The sequence below is a fragment of the Pipra filicauda genome, unplaced genomic scaffold, assembly GCF_003945595.2.
Source record: "Pipra filicauda isolate LSUMZ 115617 unplaced genomic scaffold, ASM394559v2 scaffold606_size451818_pilon, whole genome shotgun sequence".
Lineage (NCBI taxonomy): Eukaryota > Metazoa > Chordata > Aves > Passeriformes > Pipridae > Pipra > Pipra filicauda.
Genome location: NW_024104761.1, coordinates 148,249 through 170,768, shown reverse-complemented (window position 1 = coordinate 170,768; position 22,520 = coordinate 148,249). Strand labels below are relative to the sequence as shown.

General features: G+C 45.0%; 1 protein-coding gene across 1 annotated transcript in view; it reads left to right on the top strand.

Moving 5' to 3' along the window:
• PTEN (phosphatase and tensin homolog) overlaps window positions 1-20,268 on the top strand; it is a 48,211-nt gene extending 27,943 nt beyond the window's left edge. The window contains exons 5-9 of the mRNA XM_027711093.2: window positions 83-321; window positions 5,553-5,694; window positions 8,234-8,400; window positions 15,012-15,236; window positions 16,575-20,268. Coding sequence (XP_027566894.1) covers window positions 83-321; window positions 5,553-5,694; window positions 8,234-8,400; window positions 15,012-15,236; window positions 16,575-16,760 — 959 coding nt within the window. The 3' untranslated portion in view covers window positions 16,761-20,268. The remainder of the gene's footprint in view (window positions 1-82; window positions 322-5,552; window positions 5,695-8,233; window positions 8,401-15,011; window positions 15,237-16,574) is intronic.
• The last annotated feature ends 2,252 nt before the right edge of the window (window positions 20,269-22,520 follow it).

The window sequence follows — 22,520 nt, the reverse complement described above, 5'->3', positions numbered from 1 at the left end:
ACGTGTTTGTCACAGAGTTGCTCTGTCTGAGCTCGCTGCATTCCCCTTTGACGTTCTGCTGAATTCCTCCTTCTCCTTGCAGTTGCACAGTACCCTTTTGAAGACCATAACCCACCACAGCTGGAGCTCATCAAACCTTTTTGTGAAGACCTTGACCAGTGGCTGAGTGAGGATGACAATCATGTTGCAGCAATCCACTGTAAAGCTGGAAAGGGACGAACTGGTGTAATGATTTGTGCATATTTGTTGCATCGAGGCAAGTTTTTAAAGGCTCAAGAAGCCCTAGATTTCTATGGGGAAGTAAGGACCAGAGACAAGAAGGTGAGATACTCCCTGTTCTTCTGTTCCCCTCCCTGTAACTTGCTGCTTTTCCTCCTTGAGGTCATTTTGATACTCCAACCCTTAAAGAAAAATACTTCCCATCAGTTGTGATATCTGGTTTGATTTAGCTTTAATACTAGCAGATCAGTGCAGTTATAAATGAAAAAACTTTCCTAAGCAGTAGCAGCAACTAGTCACAACACTAACACAGCCTGGTTTTTCCATCTCCTGTTCAAGAAGACCTGGACAGTCTATTTTAAATAGCTCTTTCAACAGAGTTCTGCTGTGTGTTACATCAGGTGGACAGTCCATGAGGGAACTTTCTCGTTCAGCATTTTTGCCCCAAATAAGAGGATTATTCCAGCTTGTTTTGCCTGAATGGATGAGCTGTTCATCTCCTCAGGTTCTTTTGACTTCTGTGGTGTTGTTTGGAGATGTGCAGGCATTACAGTTGAATATCCCTACTGTAGGAATATACTGGCATGTTGTTGGATGCCCCTTTTCAATAGAAGGGTAGTAAGGACCTTTCTGGCCTTGTTATCCCTCATTAATGGGAATTTAACCTCCTTATTTGAAATAAGTTGTGAATTGCAAGGTCACTTGAGCAAGCTTCCCTGCTCATCTTTCATCATTTCCTTGAGTATGTTGGTTGAGCATCCCAAAGGGATCATCCCAGCAGGGCAGTTGTTCCATCTCCTCAAGTACAGAGCTCTCTCTGTTCCCGTAATGTTTGCACAAAGTCTTAATTTCACAGTGTGAAGACCTCTAAAAAGCAGAGCTTCGTGTCTGAAGGCTCTTGAGAGCAGAAGTGGCACATGAGGAATTGTAGGATTTGGCTGTTAATTCACTGGAAGGAGCAAGTAGCTCCTTGGTTTGCTCCCTGGGCAAGGTGGAGCTGTTACTCCTTGGACTGCTGAGTTGGTTGTGGTGTAACACCAGAGCAGAGCCGCTGTCAAGGTCTCCCATCAGAACTTTGAGGCTTTTGGTGAGAGTCCATGCCTAGGGATGAGTGGGGTGAATAAACACAGTAGATTCCTCCTGCTGATGAGGGTTGTCTCAAGAGCTGGATAAAGCAGCCTGACAACCACAAAGCTGAAGAAATGCAGGGTGAAAAGGGTGTCGTGCCTCAGTTTCCCTCTTGGAAAAAGGCTGTATTCCTGCACATCACTGTGGTGGGATAAAGGCAGCTGGGTGTTCATCAGTACCCCAGTGATACCTTGGGCAACTTGGAGATAAGGGAACCTTAGTAAGCAGGAATAGTGAGAGCCTTGTTTAGCTTTACTCTAAATACTGTCTGTGACCAGCACTTTGTTTTGGTTTAGATGTCTCTGCTGGAAGAGTTGATTTTTTTTTTTTTCTTTTTTTTTCCTTCCCAGCTCCACTTGAGCATGGTTATCTTGATGTGGCCAGTGGGCAGCATTTGATTCACATAATCCTTCAAATAGTGTTTATAAACAGGTATTCCAGTGCAGGTTCTGGGAGCCTTTTCCTCCCTTGTGGCCCATATTTCAGTGTTATATGTCAAGTGCTGCTCTCTGATTTGCTCTTTCACCACACCTTTATATAACTGACTTCCTGAATTTGAAGCAAATGAGGCATCAAAAGAGCTGTTTGCATCTAAGGATGAGCAAATGCCTCTTCTCTTTCTTTTTAGTTTATTTTTCCAGACCAACCTATGTATGATGAAGGAAAACTGGCTTTAATCAGGCACCAGATTTTCTTGGTTTAAAGCAAGAACAAGGCACACACTTTGCATGTAGCTGCTGAGAACAGCCCAGCTCAAATCACTGTTGCCATTAATGTTCATGGCAGAGTGATTCTTGGAGGGTTCAGTCGGTGCTGGCAGGAAGTGTGAGTCTGATTGCAGGAGGAAGTGTGACTAATTGGCCAAGGGAACGAGCTCTCAGACTTCTGGAACAGGCTTTTCCCAAGTGCCTGCTGGGAGAAGCAGCTTCAGGGAGGCCTTTGCACCATCCAGTGAGAGCTGTTGTAGGTGAGGCCGAGAGTTGTGCTGTCCTGGGGAATTAAGAGGTTGCAAAACTGAGTCTACAAAAAGACTGGGACCAAAACCTGCCGTGGGGGTTGGTTTTTATTGCCTGGATAAGCTGCCTCTCTTGACTTCTCTAACTCGTGTAGTGGGGGAAACTTTTTCAGAAGAAGGGAATGATGAAGATTAGAAAGTATTGGCTGCTGCTGCCTTGATGGGTTTTATGGTGAGGATTAGGCTTGGAAGGAAGCACAGTGTGGACAATGGGCAGGTATCAGCTGGGAACAAGTGGGGCTGGAGCTGGAGATGATCCATTCAGGAGCATTGTTTGACTATTATATTGTTGTATTTTCAAGAATGACTCCTAAGAGCTTTCCTATGAGGAAAGGCTGAGAAAACTGAGATTGTTCAGCCTGGAGAAGAAAAGCTTCAGGGTGACTTAATTGTGACCTTCCAGGACCTGAAGGGAGCCTGCAAGAAACATGGAGAGAGACTCATTGCAAGGCCTTGGAGTGACAGGACAAGGGGGAACGGGTTCAAACTGCCAGAGGGCAGGGTTAGGTGGGATATTGGGAAGAAATCCTTCCCTGGGAGGGTGGGGAGGCCCTGGCACAGGTTACCCGGAGAAGCTGTGGCTGCCCCTGGATCCCTGGAAGTGTCCAAGGCCAGGTTGGACGGGGCTTGGAGCAACCTGGGCTAGTGGGAGGTGTCCCTGCCTGTGGCAGGGGGTAGAACTGGATGATCTTTAAGGTCCCTTCCAAGCCAAAGCACGCTGTGATGCTGTGATTCTGTGGCAGTGGTATAACTGAACAGGAAATGCAAACCAATTCTTTTGTGTGAGGAAGTCTCAGAATGACTCTGTGAGCAGGGCAGGGATCCCGTGGCTGATGGCAGAGCTCAGCACTTGTGATTTCTGTTTGTTGGATGTGCTCAGGTGACAACCTCTGCTAAACCTCATGCCCCAAGCCCAGTGTGAGGCTACAGCTTTACTCTCACAGTAGAGCGTGTTATTGAAGTGAATGTGGGAGTATTACTTCCAAAAATGTTTGTTCTTCATGATACTGCCTGTGCTACATCGAGAGGAGAACCAGGAGCAGCACCTGACAGTTTTTGTGATGTCTACACTGCTCACCAGTGCCCTGGGAAGCTCTGCTACAAGAATTAGAGAAGCTTATCTGACATCCATTTAAAAATGGTGGCAGTGATAGATGGGAAATACCAGCTTCTCAAGGAGAGCATACTTGAACTACTTCCCTGTCCTTATTCTCCTGGGGTAAAAGTGAGCAGGGGTTGATTGTAACTCTTGTTATGAAAATGTTCTACTTGGAATTCAGACCTTTGGAAATGGAGAACTCTGAGTTTTGCTTCAGTGTGCTTGGTTCTTGGGGTGTCTAACGGGAAAGGCTGTGTCTCCAGGGAGTAAATGTCTTTGGCTGGAGGGATAAAACTGCCTTGTTGGACAAGAAGTGGATTTGCTTTGGGATTGACAAGCACTGTGAACGTGACTGTGCTCCCTTGGCTCTGGTCCCAGCCTTGGTTGTTCTGGTGGGGTGCTGGGGTTTCTCTGTAGGACACGTCCTTCAGGACAGGAGGAAGCAGTGAGCAGAGAGGTTGGTCTTCTCCTGACCTGCCTGGTTTTCTTCTGCTTGGCAGCGTTGGCAAACTCTGCTGCTCTGCTCTGAGCCTGGGCTGTGCTCAGAGCCCAGGAAAGCAAGGGTGAAAGCTCCCTTAAGAAGTGGGTGTGATAACTGCTGAGGACATCTGAGCCAAAACCATGGGCAATGTAGAAGGCTTAGGAAGGTCATTGTACAAGTGCTGCAGGGAAAGGTCTTTTGTGTAATCTAGAAGCAGCTGAAGTGATAAGGAGACATAATTATCAACATTTTTTTTTTAATAATGGCAGGAAGTGACTATTTTCATGTGTGCAGAATAGAGATTTGCTAAATTGAAAGTACTCTGGCCACTCTTAAGGTTATGGCTGCTGTGAGGTGAAGCAGGTGAAACTTAAGAGCTTGTAGAAATAGCTTGGGGTAGGTTTTGTGACCAAAATGCTCATGGGTTCATGTATGAAAACCTTTTGCTTATTTTTGTTTATTGTAATCCCACCCAGCTTTAATCAGAAAATTTACTTACTGATGCTGTTGTATGTAATACAGGTCATTATAAATGTAAGGCATTTTCTGGGAAATGAAATAATTTTTCATCTTTCTCACTTTTGCTTGAAAATGTTAGCTGTAAGAGCTTTAAGATGATTGAAAATCAGTAATGAAAACATTTGTAGGTTATATGCTCTCAAAGCAAATATTTGCTTTAGAGTTGTAACAACTGAAGTCTTTCATTGCACACTTTGGGCTGTAGGGCCTATTGTAATGAAACTTCCCAGCTTTTTGGGGGGAAAACATTTCAGAGGAACGTTGGAAGGCAGCATCTGTCCTGAGTACGGTGATATTAGTAAACATGAGAATCTTTTGACTTAAACTGCTGTCAAAATGTAATTCCTCTAGTGGTGCTTAAAAATTAGAGTATGTTCAAGGCACCTCCTGCTTAACACCTCACACTGCCCCCTCCAAAAAAAGCGGGAGCATGACCCTCAGGGTGTCTGCAGGGTTTGTTTTTAAGAGATGGGAAAAATCTGCATTCTTTGCCTCATTACTGGGGGTGGATGTTGAGAGAGCACAGAATCATGGAATGGTTTGGGTTGGAAGGGACCTTGAAGCTCATCTAAGTTCCAACCCCATCCAACCTGGCCTTGGACACTTCCAGGGATCCAGGGGCAGGCACAGCTTCTCTGGGCAACCTGTGCCAGGGCCTCCCCACCCTCCCAGGGAAGGATTCCTTCCCAATATCCAGTCTAATCCCACTCTCTGGTCAGTGGGAACCCATTCCCCCTTGTCCTGTCACCCCAGGCCCTTGTCAGTAGTCTCTCTCCATCTTTCCTGTCATCTCCCTTCAGATCCTGCAAGGCCACAGTTAGGTGACCTCAGAGCCTTCTCTTGTCCAGTCTGAACAATTCCAGTTCTCCCAGCCTTCCCTCAGAGCAGAAGGGCTCCAGCCCTTTAGGATGTACTAAAGTTACTGGAAAACCAGTGCCCTGCTTGTTGCTGGAGACTGGTTGCTGATGATTTCCCTGTTCCTTGGTGGTTCCTTTGCCCTCAGGGGTATCTGAGGAGCAGGGCAGGAGCTCTCTCAGTGATGCTGATGAACGGTCAGGGTGGTGTCTGACGCTTGTTTTCCCTCTGTTTAGGGAGTGACAATTCCCAGTCAGAGACGCTACGTGTACTACTATAGCTACCTGTTAAAGAATCACCTGGATTACAGACCAGTGGCACTGCTGTTCCACAAGATGATGTTTGAAACAATTCCCATGTTCAGCAGCGGAACTTGCAGTAAGTACCCGGCCCCCGGTGGGAAACGTGGGCCTTGAGCGTGGTGATGGCACCAAGAGCTGCACACCTCCATGGAGAAGGTCACATTTACACCCCTCACCTTCCAAAATCTGCTGGGTTAGCGTGGTCTGTCCGCTGGGATCCTCCCAGGTGTGGTAACTCGAGGTCTGGGAGGGACTCGGGATTGTTTTACTGCAGTTTGAAACTGGGAAGTGTTTGATGGTTTGAAGATCAGTGATGCCATGTACAGAGTCAGTTAGGTTGGAAAAGACTTCCAAGAGTCCAACCTCTGACCCACCACCACCTTGTCAACCAGAGCAGAGCACCGAGTGCCACGTTCCTTGAACACGCCCAGGGATGGTGACCCCACCATCCAACATATTTATATTTCAATATTTGCTCCTTACTTTTATAAAAAGCCTCCTTTTTTTAAAATACAGCAACTCTTGGGAAACATGAATTGCTGCAAAACATTTGCTTAATGGCGTGTTGGCTTCAAATGCAACAACATCATTCTCCCCATGATGTTTAAAAAAATAAATGAATCAGTTCAACTGGGTAAATATCTAATTAACTCTGGAATAAACTTTTCTTTATGTGGAGGCTTCTAAAGCCTGGAATACACCTGTAAATGATTAACCTGATCTGCTGGTACCCTGTGTTAGGAAGGATCAGCAGATTTCTGAAGCTCTGTAATATAAATACAAACTCTGCTGTCCTGTGGGCTGCGTGACAGGGCAGTAACTGCCTAGTGCTGCGTGTTCATTTTTTTGGTGGTGGAAAAAATCTTTCTGGTGGTTTTGCTATGGGGATTACAGCAATGTGTAATTAATTCCAGTGCCTCCTGTGGCTTTGATTAAAATGGGCCCTGTTAATATTGTTGTGAGACACTACCTGAACACGTAACACACAGAAGAAACAATCGAGCAACTTGTCAGGCTGGGCTGAGGAGGAGGAAGGGAGGAGCCTCTGCCAAAAAACCTCTGCCTCTAGGGGAGAGGTGTGGAGGTTACAGATTTCTGCAATTACCACTTATTTAATGTTTTGGATAAACTGTGCTGTACTTGCCAAATGAAGCTACGAGTCTGAATCACTCGTGTGAGCATTGACTTGGGTGTCCATGGCAGGCTCTCGGTGTGCTGTTTTCATGGGATGAACAACAGATTTGCTAAGCACCTGAGAAGACAGATGAACTATCAACTTCAGCATCTTTGTCTGCTGCAATATTTTAAGTTTCTCTGGAGTTTTCAGTGATTTTTCAGAACGTGAAACCCGTGGGCTGTGTTGTTTCTTTAGTTGCATTATCGACTGCGATGGGAGGAATTTTACACTGAACACAGTATCTTCAAATCTGACTTCCTGGTTATCATTGTGCTGTTCTAAAGTCACTGACCAAGAAGGGTTGTGCCTCTCAGGCGGAATGAAAGGATGACAGGGTTTCACAGCTCTGAGGATTTGAGGGAGATAAGGTGAGAGAGTTGGGGCAGTTCGAGACTGGAGGAGAGAATACCGTGTGGAGACCTCACAGCACCTTCCAGGACCTGAAGGGGCTGCAGGGAAGCCAGAGGAAGACTCTTATCAGGAACTGTGGTGATAGGACAAGGGGGAAGGGCTTGACACTGGCAGAGGGGAAACTTAGGTTGGAAATATGGATTAAATTCTTCCCTGGAAGGATGGGAGGCCCTGGCACAGGTTGCCCAGAGAAGCTGTGGCTGCCCCTGGATCCCTGGAAGTGTCCAAGGCCGGGTTGGATGGGGCTTGGAGCAACCTGGGCTAGTGGGAGGTGTCCCTGCCCATGGCAGGGCGTGGAACTGGGTGACCTTTTAGGTCCCTTCCAGCCCAAACCATTCCATGGCTCTCCGAGTCTGTAATAGTTTCACAGCTGGGCCGTTCAGCAGGATAATGTGGATGTGCTCCATAGGGATTCCCACAGCTCTGCAGGGGTGTCTGGCAGTTTCCAAAAAAACCCTACTTGGACCGCGCTGAAAGCCTCTCATAATGTCCCTGTTACCCCTGCAGATTTAATTTGGGAGTTCTGCTGTGGCACTTCTTTGGTGCTGGTGATATACACAGGACCAAGTCGGTGCTGGTTGGTTTTGTATCTTAATGCTCGATTCTATCCTTGGTTTTGTTTGTTTAACAGTTGTGTTTGTGGAAGAGTAGAAGTTTGTGCTGACATGACCACCCACTCTACAATTGGAAGAAGAGATGAGAGAGAATAAAACCCCTCAGATCCATGTGATGTAGCAAGGAGAGGTAGCACACAAAGAACATCAAGTAGTTGTCACTTCATGTAGTTATTTCTTACTATATTGAAAACAACAACTTCCTAGGAGCTCTGGTTGCCTGAAAGTATTGCCATGAAGGACAGAAATCTGTTGTTTGCAGTAGCCTCTAGAAAAGTTTGATGCCCTGTGGTGCTTAACACTTAAGAGATATTTATTTAACTTTGAAAATATCACGATTCTGCTGCTAATATTGTGCTTTTTGACACTTTGGAGGCATTTCTTACAAAGTGACACTCTGTTTTGCCATGCAGATCCTCAGTTTGTGGTGTACCAGCTCAAGGTAAAGATATTCACCTCCCCTTCAGGACCCTCGAGACGTGAAGACAAGTACATGTACTTTGAATTCCCTCAACCTCTGCCCGTATGCGGTGATATCAAAGTGGAATTCTTCCACAAACAGAACAAGATGTTGAAAAAGGTTGGTTCCCTTGCTTTTTTCTGGAAAATGGTGTCGAGCCTGATGCAGGGCTGGTACTCTGGTTCTTCTTCAGGGATGTGTAATCACAGTGTTTAATTCTTTGATTCTTTAATCCTTCGAGTTTTCCCAAGGAGCGGATCCACCACCGAAGGAAAGCTGGGTGTTTGGAGAGCTGGTGAGATTAAGTACAAAGGTTGGATAAAAATGATCCTGGATATGTATTGCAGTCGTTTGGGTAGTAGTGAGTAATCTAATTGAGGAAGAAACATTCTCAGCCTAAAAATAGACTTGCATACTGAGCAAGTTAACTCCAGCTGTTTTCTTCACTAAATTTTCCTAAGGTTTTGAGCAGGCACAGAAGATCCTGTCTGTGCTGTTGGCTCATTCCTACCCATCTGTCAGATGTAGTTGAATTTCTGAGATAATTAAGTTCCTACGCACTCGGTAAAAGTATCTCTGCGGTCTCTTCAACCACCTCTCTGTTCCTGGCTGCAATGCCTCCACTTCAGAGAATTCACTCAGCACTGAGGATTTTATCAGCTGTGGAAAGAAATTAATCTAGAACTTGTTTTGAAACCAAGTTCTTAAAGCTGAATGGCTCCTCTCTGGGGTTCATTAGTTCTGGTGCTTGTGGTACCAGTTTGCATCTACCAGAGTGAAAGGTGAGGGTGAGACCATGTTGATTAAAGGCTGCCTTTGTACTTGCTGCTTAAAATTCTTCATCAGTAGTTCCTCATGGTTTAATGGAGGTTCTAAAACTTGAGAGCATCCAGTGAGTGAGTTCTGTATACAGGCAGGGCCTAAAAAATAAGAAATCCTGGAGTGGATTGGGAGACAAAACATAAGTGATCAGTCTCTTAAAACTGAGCATGCAGGTTGTACCTAGTAGCTGTGTGTAAATACACATGCACACTGTTTTGTGTGTTTGTTCAGGTACCAGGTGTTGTTAACAAGTTTAATCTGTGTGCTGATGTCTGCAAAAGTTTTGAAACTGTTTCTCAGTGGGACTGTTTTCTGTTTAATGAGGTGTTTTAGTTGGTCAGTGCATCTATATGCAATACAGTGTCTGTAAAACAAAGCTTTTGAAAAGTAGAAATTCTGCTTTCAAGTCAACATTAAGATGATTGGCATTTCAAACAGCAACACAGAGCAGCCACTTTTGGGAACAGGAGCACCCAGATTGGTACTGTGGGCTAGACATGAGGGATGCAGGGAGGAGATAATACAAAACCCAAACATCTGAGAACAAGGCCCTGTTTTATCTGCACTCTGTCCTATCTGGACTGTGAATTTGCTGGGTTTTTACCATCTCCAGTAGCACATGGATTGCAAACAGGCATTACAGGGAGCATTGTGCTGCCCTGCCCACCCCAGAAATCCCAGTGTGCGGGTCAGCGGCTGTATCTGGGCCCTGTGGCCTCAGGAGCACACTCCTGTGTTTGTTTTACCCCTGGAGAGAGCACTGAGATCCAGTGACAGCAGAAACTGGAGCTCCTGGTGAGCACACACCATTTCTGCTGTGTAAATTTGGTCTTCAAGAGCATGTAAAGGTTCAGAACCCCCACAGCAGGAGTGTAACTGGGCCGAACTTTCATTTCAGTGTCAAAGATTGTGGTTTCATTTCTCAAGAGTGCCTTTGTAGTTTCTGAGGAGCTGGTTGATGTATTTCTTTTTTCTTTTTGTGTATTCTTACCAAGCACCAGGACTGTTTGGGTTCTGTGGGTTACAGGCAATGCAGAGGTGCTCCTTTTCTCAGTGTTCTTGGCCTGTTAGGGCCAAGAAGTGGTGGAAGCTCTTCTTTTCACACCTGCAGACTTTTTTGAGATAGAAACCCTTCACCAGACAGTAAAGAAACCACCTTGACAATCAAATATCTGTTGAACTGAGTATCTGATTGCCTCAACTTTCAGTACCAATGGAGGCTAGAAGGAAGTAGGTGTGAGATGTTCCCCAGTTCTGGTAAGATCACCTCTCTCAGCTCTGCTGGAAACACAGGCAGGAGCAGATCCTTCCACATGGTCCTTTGACAGCTTGTTACATGAAAAGGTGGGAACAGGGCAAAGGTGAATATTGGTGACAGAAAAACCTACCTTGGCTCAAAGTTGTACACATTTCTCTGTCCAAGTGTTTCACTTCTCTGCCTGGTCCTTTTCTGGATCAACTGACTGCACAGCTTTTACTCAAAACCCCCAAAGTGAGGGCCTTCCAGTGGGGAGACTTGTGTTCCAAAGCTCACCTCTGTGCAGGGATCACCTGATTCATGAAGAGCAGTATAATTAGGAGTAACAGGATCTTATCTTCCAGAGGTTCTGGCTTAGTCACCAGGTTTATGAAAGGTGGAATTCCAAGTCTGTTGCCTGTCTCTGGTTCTTGTCCTTCCCAGGTTTTCTGTTAGCAGATTTATGGGTAGCTGTGCAAGTCTTTTAAAAGACATCCCATATTTACCAGTCTGCATTTTAACTTTAATATAATAAAAAAAACCTAATAAGATCAATTAAAAGTGTTATTCCTGATCCATTCTGAGCCTCAGGCTGAAGAGTGGCTGTGGCTCAGCCTCTGGAGAGAAGGAAAACTTTTGTGTCCTCCTGCTGGGCCTGGGCTGGTGTTTGACAACACCGACCTCAGCTGAAGTGCCCCAGATTCCCTCAGCATTACTTGCTTCCAAAGTTCTTAATCCTTTGGAGAGCAGCAGCATTACCTGCAGAGCTCTCTAGTTGGGAGGGTCCTCCTGAAGTTTGATCAAGCTCTTTTTGGATAAATTATTGTGCACAAACCAAATCAAACTGGAACAACCAAGGGACCTTAAGCACCTAGTATTGCAGAGACAGTGTGAAAAACAACCACACATCCTGCCTTTTAATGGCAAAAGTTAATTTTGGTGGCTGTTGAGGGCTGACCTCAGCCAAAGGATTGTTGGTAAGGGGGTGACTGCTTTGGAAAAGTTTCCCTCTTTCAGCTCTTCCACAGTCTCTGCCACCTGGCATCAGTTAGGAAGTCCAGAGCTTTTGGTCTTTTCTTGTCTAATCAAGTTGTTTACTTTATTCTCAGACCATTTCTTCAGTGTGATGTAGCTACTTCCTTTCAAGAATGAAATGCATGCCCACATGAGAACAAAATGGCTTGGGGCTCCAGTACAGTTATTGTGTATGAATTTCTGATGGATAGAATTTAGCAATCTGGGGGATTTTTTTTTGGAGCATGGCTTTTTGTTGTCCTGCCTTGTAGCTTGACTGTTCTTCCATCTCAGACTGCTACCATAGTCTCTCTAGGTTTGCTTCCTTGTATCTGTGCAGAGCCTTTTTTCTTCCAGTTATTGATGCTGACATGATAATTTTTAAGTATTTCAGAGTATCCTTAGATCACTTGGTTCAATGAGAGTCTGTTTAAAAATAATACAGAAGATCTCCTAATCTTCCTGCCTCCAGAGCCTGGGGGTGAAGGAGACCTTTTTCAGGAGTCCTCCCAGTACAGATGAGAGGCAAATGCTGCTGTGGGTTTACTTTGTGGGAGTCAGTGGTGTTTTAGTGCCAGTCTCCAGCGTGGGCAGGGCTGACAGCATTGTTAGAGCAGCTGTGTTTCAGCTCTCCAGTCTGGAGATGAGAAGTTCTGCTTCATAGTTCAAGGAGACTTTTGGGCAGTCGCTGCTTGGCAAACACTGAAGAATGAACTCTGAAAATGTCAGAAGACTTGAACTGTTGATCTGAAAATGGTACAAGAAGTTCCCTCAGCCATGACTGTGGGAGGGCTGAGGCCAGCCTGGAACAGGCTAAAACAGGATCTCCATGTCTTGGACAGCATCTCCAAACCCCTTGGTTTGCTGCAGAGTGACTGGAAGGGCCTGTAGATCTCCCTGCAAAGTAAACTCTCAGGAGGAGATATGAACTCCTAACTGATGGCTTAAATGATCTTGGATTGGATCTCAGCCTGCAGTTAGAGACAGGTCCCAGCTCTGGAGTGAAGAATGTTTTTCTGTCAGTGAGAGCTGAGAAGCTGCACGAGGTAGGAGTAGTCCTGTGTGTCACAGTAGGGAGATTAAATCAGCTTTTTTTGGTAGATTTTATGGTACAGATTTGGTTATGGAAGAAGTACAGCTGCGATTTTTTTTTTTTTTTTTTAAGACAGATGTCTGTGATGTAACTGGAAGTGAAGCAAAACACATTGAAAAACAGTCTCCCAATACTCTTTTTCAGAAGCCTATTCATTAAATTGTCTTATGTGAGCACTTGGTCTGGTATTTTGATTTGCTATATAAAGCCCAAATTCAGTTCATGCCTTGATTTTTAAAAATTCCTATCTTTGGCCCATATTACATCATCTTTCTTCGTTGTCTTGCATGAAATATCTTGGAGTCTGATGCTTTAGCTGAATCCTCACTTTGAATAAGGAGGTTTATTCAGTGCAAACAGTGACACTGTTATCACCCATAGGAGCTAATTCCAAAAAACCTGACCGAGTCTTCCCTCAATTTGAGTGGCTGTGCCACGTTCCAGGACCCGTGAACTCAGTTTATTAAGCTAATTAAGTTACTGTAGTGGGAAAGAAAGGAAAATAACCCAATGCTTTACAAAGCTGGAGGGAGATAAAAGGAAAAATGACCAGCTCAGCTGAGTTGTATTGTTTAGTTTGAGTCCCTGAAGACCTCTGGAAATTTATCCCAAGGAAAACAGATTAAAAGCTGTCTAGCAAGAAGTTTGTCATCTGTCTTGTCTTCTCCAGCCTCTGTCTGTGGAGCTGAGTCCCTGCAGTTGCTTGTTCAGGCAGGCCCTCAAATGCCAAGTAAATCCTTCCTGGTTCTGCCCCCCGTGCTGGAGTTGAAGGTGAGGCATGACAAGCCCGTGCCTTCTGCTGGCATTGCTTCACATCCAGGGGCCTGGTTTCCTTTGGCACTGCTTCCTTCCACTGTTTTGAGCCACTTTCCATCCGTGTGCTGCACACTGGAGGTGACACAGGTGGCACTGAGGACCTGCACCAGTGGCAAAAGTGTTCCCAGAAAAAAGGCTTCCAACACAACTGTAATTACAGCCTGTAAATTTGACAGATCAGCTTGATTCCCAAAGGTGCTGGAGAGGCCTGTGGTGAAGTGGGTAACTTCCTAACTTCCAGAAGTGTTTCTGCCTGAATTATTTGACTTCTGTCTCTGCCATTGCCCTTTGTTACAGGCTGGGAGTCTCTCAGGCGCTCACAGAAATGCACACAAGCTGGAAGGGTTTTTGTAGGCTTTACCTGAAACACTGGAAATGGGTCTGCTGACCTTTGGTAGAGAAGGCAGGCAGGTAGAAGTTGGTTGATCAGACACTTCTGAATTTCCAGGATTTGTGTACTTATTTTCATTGCTTTCTGAGGCAGGGGAATGTAAGTTAAGGTTCTGGAATGGAGCAGCAGATTCAGCAGGGATGCAGCAATACTGCAGCAATACTGACCGTTGTGGGGAGACTGGTCATTTATTTGCAGTTTGGATCTTTTGCATGAAAACTCAAATCAGAGTCAAATGGCAGAGTTCCTTTGTGAGGAGCAAGTAAATACAGCTCAGCTTCAGAAGGAGAAATGCTTCATGTGTGAGGTAGGAGCAACCTGCCAGCCACAGCTGATCTTGGAAACATCAGCTCTTGACTGACAGAAGGGCAAGAGATGGAGAGCTAAACCAAGGGCATTCAGTGCATCCTATGGAGCTGTTGAGGGGAAGTTCCTGGGTGTATCACCCTCAGAGCTTGTCCAGCCAAGAGCAAAACCTGTTGAGCACACAGGGAGAGAGACGCTCCCCTGCCAGTCCGAGTGGGGAGTGTGTGATGCTCTGGCCAATATCAGCTGGTTCTCCAGCCTTTAAAATCACTGAGACAGTGATGGTTTGCCTCTTTGTACAGGTATAGCTGTGGCAGTGTCAGAGTGGGTAACCAAACTTGTACCTGTTGGTCATCTGTGAAGTTCTTCTTAAGCTGGATATACCTCAACTATCCCTGCCTCAACTCCTCCTTAAAATCCTCCTGCTGAGCAGAAGGACAGCAGACACCGAGTCTGACTTCTCTTAGTACTGGTCAGCAAAGGTCTGACTGGTAGGAACCACCTCAGGAAAGCAGTAATGAATCCACTGCTAAAGGAGTCCTGGGTTTGTAGGGTGGTTTTGCTCAATTACAGCTATTTCTGTATAAAAATAAAGGCAAGCTTTCTGTTGGGGGGTAGACTGTTCTGTATTATCAATGTTTAACTCACCTGAGCTGGTTTACTCGTGTTGTCTGTTGGGTTTGGCAATTGCTCGGCAAGGTGTGAAGCAAACAAAATCTGTTTATGTCTTGTGATTGCAAGTTTAAGACTTATTTAATTTCTTGTCATCCGCTTTTATTGTAGGTGTAAACCCAACTTTCCATAAGGAGTGACTTGTGAAAGCTTGATTGCTTAAAACTGAGCTTGATTAATGCAGAGTTCTGTGTGTTGTGCAGGAGATTTGGTGAAAATGTCTTTGCATGCAATGTAACCAATGATGTACTGTTGTCCAAACAAGTTTTGTCTGTTATTACCTATTTGTTTCTGACCAGATGATGATGATATTAAGTCTAATGAATGTGCCACTAGTGAATACTAAAGCAAGCTTGTTTTTTGTGTTCTTCCTCCCCCAGGACAAAATGTTTCACTTTTGGGTAAATACATTCTTCATAGGACTGGATGAAAATTCAGACAAAGTAGAAAATGGAAGTCTAGTTGCAGATCAGGAACTTGATGGTATTTTCAGTACAGAGCGCTCAGATAATGATAAGGAATATTTAATCCTTACATTAACAAAAAACGATCTAGACAAAGCAAATAAAGACAAAGCCAACAGATATTTCTCTCCAAACTTCAAGGTCAGTATATATTCTGTCTGAACAAAGCTGAAAAGCTGCATGACTTGCTCTGATTTGTCTGTCTTGCCTCATGGAGGGACCGTGTGAAACTGCTGGGTAGAGATTGAGTCCCTGTGTTGGTGTTGCCACCACTTAGCAAAGTTCTTTGCTTTGGATGTTTATCTGCTTTCTGGGAAGCTGATAGATGTTGAGAACTGGGATTAAAGCCTTCAGGTTGTTTCAGGTATTTCTCAAAGCCATTAGAGACGAGTAGCAGGAGAGCCAGTGACCCAGGTGGCATCTTCCCTGTAGCAGCTGCGTTGCACGAGCTCTGAGCTTGACACACTAATTCCTGACTTGATTTGCCTGTTTTGTGGGAAGCAGAGGGGCCACGGGGATGATGAGGGGTCTGGAGCATCTCTTATGAGGAGAGACTGTGGGAGCTGGGCCTGTTCAGTCTAGAGGAGAGAAAACTGAGAGGAGATCTCATCGATCCACACAAATATCCCCAAGGCAGGTGCCAAGAAGATTGTTCCAGACTCTTTTTGGTGGTACCCAGCGACAGGATGAGGAGCAACAGCCATAAACTAAAACACAAGAGGTTCCACCTCCACATGAGGAAGAACTTCTTTGTGTTGAGGGTGGCAGAGCACTGGAACAGCTGCCCAGGGGGACGGTGGAGTCTCCCTCTCTGGAGACATTCCAGACCCACCTGGACATGTTCCTGTGCCACCTGCTCCTCTGGGCAGGGCAGTGGGACTGGGTGATCTCCAGAGGTGCCTTCCAACCCCAGCTCTTCTGTGAGTCTGGGAATACCTTAACCTGGGAGTTAAGCCTTGGGGAATACAAGCCATTGCCAGCAGTGTTTTAAACGTGGGAAAGGCATTTGTAAGAACTTGAGCATTTTCTACCTTGCTCAGAAAATATCAGCCAGACCCTGGCAGTGCTGGTTTGAAGGTAATGGTCAGAGCTGCTCGTTGGAACGTTGCTTGGATCAGACTTTTCACTCATCAGTCACCCATTAGAGAGTGTTTTATTCGTTCCTGTGCAGTCTTACCACAATTCCAGAGCTCTGGAAGGCAGGAGGATTGCAAAGCTTGGCCTGCTGTGATGGTGTGTCCTGCTGCTACAACTCAAGTGCACCAGTGACTGCTGCAGGCAGGCACAACGGGGCTGGAAAATCCTGCTGCTGGGCCAGGGCTTTATTTTGTCTGTTGTGGCAGGGAGAGGCTGGAAAACCTGTCTCTGGAGAGAGGGGAACACTCGTGTGATTCAGTGTAGCTGTTAAAAATTGCTTTTTTACCTGTGCTCGGTTCAAGTCCAGGTTTCCTATTTAAATGTTGTTTTTTCCTTCCCCAGGTGAAGCTATTTTTCACAAAAACAGTAGAAGAGCCATCAAACCCAGAGGCTAGCAGTTCAACTTCTGTAACACCAGATGTTAGTGACAATGAACCTGATCATTATAGATACTCTGACACCACTGACTCTGATCCAGAGAATGAACCTTTTGATGAAGATCAGCATACGCAGATTACAAAAGTCTGAATATTTTTTTTATTGGAGATAAAAAAAAAAAAAACATACAAAAAAACCCCACCAACCATGAAGAGAGACAAACTTGAATAAACTGAAAAAAAAAAAAAAAAAAGGACCTTTCTAAATGGCAAAAGGACATAGTGTCAGATTACCAGTTATAGGAACAATTCTTTCCTGACCAATCTTGTTTTGCCCTACGAATCTACAGGGTTTGACACTTGTCCAGTCGGGGGGAAAAAAGGAAGGTTACGTAGCTCTTATATGTATATACCTTTTTGTGTCAAAAGGACATTAAAACTTCAATTAGGAACTATAAACATGGCACTTTCCCATTTTATTCCAGTTTTATAAAAGTGGAGACAGACCTAATGTGTATGCGTAGGAATTTTTCCTTTTGTGTTCTGTCACCAAACGAAGTTCCAAAACCGAAAACGACAACAGCGACGACAAAACAAAAAATTCCAGGTTCACATCCTGCCCCTTTTTTTGCACTCGTGTGGCAACAGAAAAGTCTGCAGTTGGCTAAGAGATGTTTCTAGAAGGTTTTCCTACATTCTAATGCATGTCTTTTGGCTGGGGGATGGAAAGGAATGCTCGGGAAGGAGCGTGGCCTCCGTCCCGTGTCCGGCTGTTCCATGCACCTTTCCTTAGCATGCTGCCCCAATCCACCCGGGACAATGGAGGAGGAGCCGCCGCTGTCACTGCTTGTCCTTCGTGCATTTTCGTTTTTCTTTTTCAGTGTAATGGTGCTAGAAAAGGCAGCTAGAGGGGAGTGATTCTGTGGTTCTGTACCGGGGGGACAGGAGTGAACCTTCCCCGCACCCGCGAGACCCGCGCCAGGAAGGGAGACCAATTCTTGGGGTCACACAAAAAAATATGAAAAAAAAAGGAAACACAGCAACAATGACTTAACCATACAAATGTGGAGGCTATCAACGAAAATAGGAGCTTGAAAACAAATGGTTACAAAATTTGACAATGATTTATTGGGTTGTTTTCTTTTTTTTTTTTTTTCCTGAATTGTAATGGCTGCTCCATCTCCTGTGTAATCAAGGCCAGTGCTAAAAGTCAGATGCTCTTAGTGCAGACATCAGTCAACATCTTACGTTTATATTAGTAGTTTTTCAATCATATTCCTGCTGTGAATACTTCATGTGCTGCCTTGCAAGCTTTTTTTTTTTTTTTTTATTATTTCCTCATGAATATAAAAATATTTTGTAATGGTGCACAGGAAATGTCATTGGAGATTCTCCAGGTTAGTGTTTGTTTTGAAGGTTTCTGATGCATTTATTCAATCAAACCTCTGTCAGCCGTTCCACCCCTTTGACCTTACACATTCTAATACGATGAGTTTTGCAGTTTTGCACACTTTTAAAAAAGAAAGAAAAAAAAAGAAGTCAGTAACTGTTAGGGAATTTTACTTGAATGCTCAGTACCTACAACGTTTGAAAAGCAGACCTTACACACGATAGAGAGTGTTGCAGTAAATTCTCAGCGCTGCAAATGAAGAATAAAAAGCAGAACTTGTCCCAAATAAATTGCTTGCTATGAAAAAAAACCCCAGCAAATTAGTTTTGTACACTAACTGACAGCGTTGTGTTATCTGTTTGTAGGGGTATTAGCCAAGGGTAGGGCTTGAGATTCCCTTTTGGTGTGTAATTGTCATGCCCAGACTGCAGATGACTTCAGAGTGCAAGTGCTGTGGCATCCAAAGGTGAAGCAGCTGCCCAGATTGTCCCCTCTAAAGTACATGGTGAAGAGCTGAGCCCAAATGGATGCTTTTTTTTAGTATATAACTCATTCCCCCCCACCCCCCATTAACTTACTGGTGCTGACAGGGAAGTTCATGAGCTGTGTTCTCACCTGGAATTACTTATGGAATCTGTACAACAGCATTAATGGTTGGAATTGGAACGAGACAAGGCAGGGCTTCCAGTGATTACTGTTGGTAAACAAAGGTATAAAGGGCTTTTTTTTTTTTTTCTTGTCTGATATCAGTTGGTCAGTTTTGCTCATCAGATTCATGATTCTAACTTCTAACAAAGCTGGTAAATACTTTCTGACTTAGAGGTTCAATTAGACTTTAATAGCTTAGTGGATCAAGTTTGCTGGTTCCAGCACTCGTTATTCCCAGTGCTATGACGAGCAGGAGGTGGTTCCCTTGGGACATGAATATTGAACTCTTACCCTTCCAATCACGTTTCACCTTGTCTGGTTTATAACAGTTGAAAGTTGTGTTGGCTAAATAAACAAAAACTGTTGATGCTTTAAAAGTATTTGGATATTGACACTGCTGCGTGTCCCGCTTTGGCTAATAAAGGTGGGATCAGTGTGGTTCCAGCCTGGAACGCTGAGGGATCGGAAATCATGGCGCGATGGGCTTTTGCACTGTTATTTTTCCTTTGGAATGTGAAGGTTGGAATGAGGGTTTTGATTTTTTTTTTTTTTTTTTTTTTTTTGAATGTTTCGATGTCTTTGAGAAGCCTTGCTTACATTTTATGGTGTAGTCATTGGAAATGGAAAAATGGCATTATATATATATATTATATATATAAATATATATTATACATACTCTCCTATACTTTATTTCAGTTACCACCCCCATAGAAGTTGACAAGAATTACTATGACTGAAAGGTTTTTGAGTCCTTATTAAAACTTTATTTATGACAGTATTCATAATTAGCTTGAACTGCATTCTGTAGGTAATCTTTCCTTGAGTTTCTGGACTTGTACGCTCCGATCTTTTTGGATGTGCAACAGCTTACATGTCTGAAACTACTTGAAGGCATCACTTTGGTAAGAGCTTACTGTAAGGCCCTGAAAGCATCCCCTGCTCATTGGCAGCCCCAGCTCCAAACCTTGGCCACAGCTGCTGCAGGGCAGCTGCAGAACTCACACCCAGATTTCCCCTCGTGGCACACGTCGTAAACCCAGGTGGAGTTTACACGCAGCATCATTCCAAAAAAAAAAAAAACCCAAAACCCACAAAAAAACCCCCTTTGTAACGATCAAAAAAACCCCGGGATGCTGGTGTGCAAGTTCCATGTTTAGTCCTAGCAAATGTGTGCAATATGTTAACGATGCCTGTGGTTGCCACGAAGTGCCTCGTTTACCTTTGAAATGCTGTTAGGAAGTGTCGTGCATGCAGATGGATGGGGTGGGACTGTGCACTAAAAGGGGCTCCAACTGCAGCGTTTGGCAGAGCTGCCTTTCTCTGCCGGTTCAGATTTCCAGTCTGTTTTCATATAGCATATATATATATAGATACTAAAAGAAAAACAAAAAAAAAAAATTCAGTCTGTTAAGCAGCCTTACTCTGATTCAGCCTCTTCAAATACTATTGTGCTGTGCAACAGTGGCTCTGTGTGTAACTGAGAATACACAAAAACCAAGTATGACATGTACAGGATAATGCCTCATACAAATCAGATGTCCGTTTGTTATTGTGTTTAACAACCCTTTATCTCTTAGTGTTAAAACTCCACTTAAAACTGATTAAAGTCTCATTCTTGTCACTGTGTGGGTGTTTTATTGAAGTGCTCTGAGTATGGGAAACAGTCAGCTGGAATGTTCTGCTTGTAAGCCATGAAATTCTGAGCGTGATGGTCGGAGCCAAGGGTGCTCCTTGTGCCTCCAGGGATTTTAAGGGAACTGCAGCTTAAAACCCTTTTGTGTTCAGAGGCTTTAACAGAGTGCAGGCAGTGGAAGTGCAGATTGGGTGCAGGGATCTCAAACCCTTCCAGTGCCTAAAGGGAGCTGACAAAAACCCGTGGAGCGAGACTATTTCCAAGGGCCTGGAGGGCCAGGACAAGGGGGAATGGTTTCCCACTGTCAGAGGGCAGGGTTAGATGGGATACTGGGAAGAAATCCTTCCCTGTGAGGGTGGGGAGGCCCTGGCACAGGTTACCCAGAGAAGCTGTGGCTGCCCCTGAATCCCTGGAAGTGCTCAAGGCAAGGAGATGCATTTTCCCTATGGAATCATGGAATTCCCTATAGAATCGTTAAGGTTGGAAAAGCCCTTTGAGATCCTCGAGTCTGTGCTCAGCACACACATCAAGTGTGTCATTTGGGGGTTCTTCTGGCTGCTGTTTGCAAACTAGACTATAAGCTGGCACTTAAATCCTGGGTGGTGTTCCCCTGGTGTGTAGGGTCACCCCCAGAGCCTCTAGGAATGTGAGACCCATGGCAAGGAACCAGGGAGTTCTTCTGCACACACAGGCGACTTTGGGTAACTGGTTATTCCTCCTGCCTTCCCACTGGTGTTAAGAGTGAACCCTGTATCACATTTGGCAGTGCATCTCCAAAAAACATGCAGATTGGAGTAGAGGTTTGGTGCTGTGGCCTGTTCTGCTCTTTGGTGGTTTGAGAAATGGCAGTTTTGGTGCTCTGGGGGGGTGGAGGGCTTGGCAGGTGAGTGACACAGGTGACACCATCTTTTTAAAACAGAAGGTGGTACCACCCAAGCTGTTAATGCACCTTCCTTTTGTTGGGGTGAGCTTGTTTTGCATCCAGAAAGTGAAAATAGAGTGGGAAGATGTCCAGGAAGGACGGGAAGCTTTAAGGAAAGTCATCTGAACAGCCTTCAGCATGTTGAGTAGCTTGTATAAATATGTAGCTCTCTGTATATGAAGGGTTCTGGTCTGGAGACAGGTGGAAAGCCCTGTGGCAGTGGTGATGCTTGACCTGCCCTCCACGTCCCCTGCTGCAGCACTTAGCAGCTAAAAGGAGCTTCTGTACAAAAATGCTCGGTTTTTCTCCCATTTACAGGTGCCTGTACAAGTGCTCTGGTGACCAGGGTGGTGACTGTGCTCCCCAGGGTGGTGACTCTGCTCCCCAGGGTGGTGACTGTGCTCCCCAGGGTGGTGCTGGGTGGCTGCACAGGGGACAGCCCCATGTGCTCCATCCCCTGCACCACTTCCCATGTCCTCTGACCACCCCTCCAGTGTGGGGGCCTGGCTGAGCTTTCCCTGCCTCTGGCATCTGCAGCTCGGTGTATTCAGGTCCCTTTTCAGGCAGCCAAGGAGGTTGGTTAATAATTAATTGCATCTTTTTTTAAAGCTGCAGCCGGAGTTCTGAATTCCACTCTTCTAAGCAGGGGTTCTGTTGGTGGCAGGCTTTTGAACCGCCTTTTTTTGCAGTTGGTTGGTGTTTTGGCTCTGAGATGAGTGCTGGTGTCCACCAGGGAGGATGTTCCCCTGTTAGTCTGGCAGATTCCCTGAGGAATCTCTGCCTGGTGCCACGGAGGGGTGATGGTGCCTGTGGGTGCAGTAGGAGCCGAGAGGCTCAGACAGACAGACCCTCAGGAGGGACAGACCAGAAACAAAGCCCAACAAACCATCCCTCCAGGTTGAGATACAAAGGGAGGGCAGGTCAAACAAAGAGCTGGATCAGTGTCTTCTCAAAACCAGAATATGAATTACTTGCTACGACCTCTTTGGCTCCTTCTCCACCTTATTCTCTGGTATCTTCTCAAACCCCATCTTTCCTCATCTGTCCTTGGTCATTCTGCTCCTTTTTTTTTCTGTACAATCCTGTGCTGGGCAGATGAGAAAATCCATTTATTTTGAACTGATGGTCCTCATAGAATAAAACCCCACACCTGTTTTTTGGGGTTTTTTGCCTTTTGCTGCCTGTGCTTTGAGACTTTTTCTGGTTGGGCTTTTTTTAATGCTGTTCCATTATTTTTCCGTGTGTTTCTTCTCGTTCTCCACTTTTCTTCTGTGCCTTCAAACTTCTTAGCCACTGCTCTCTCCATTGCAAAATAGGA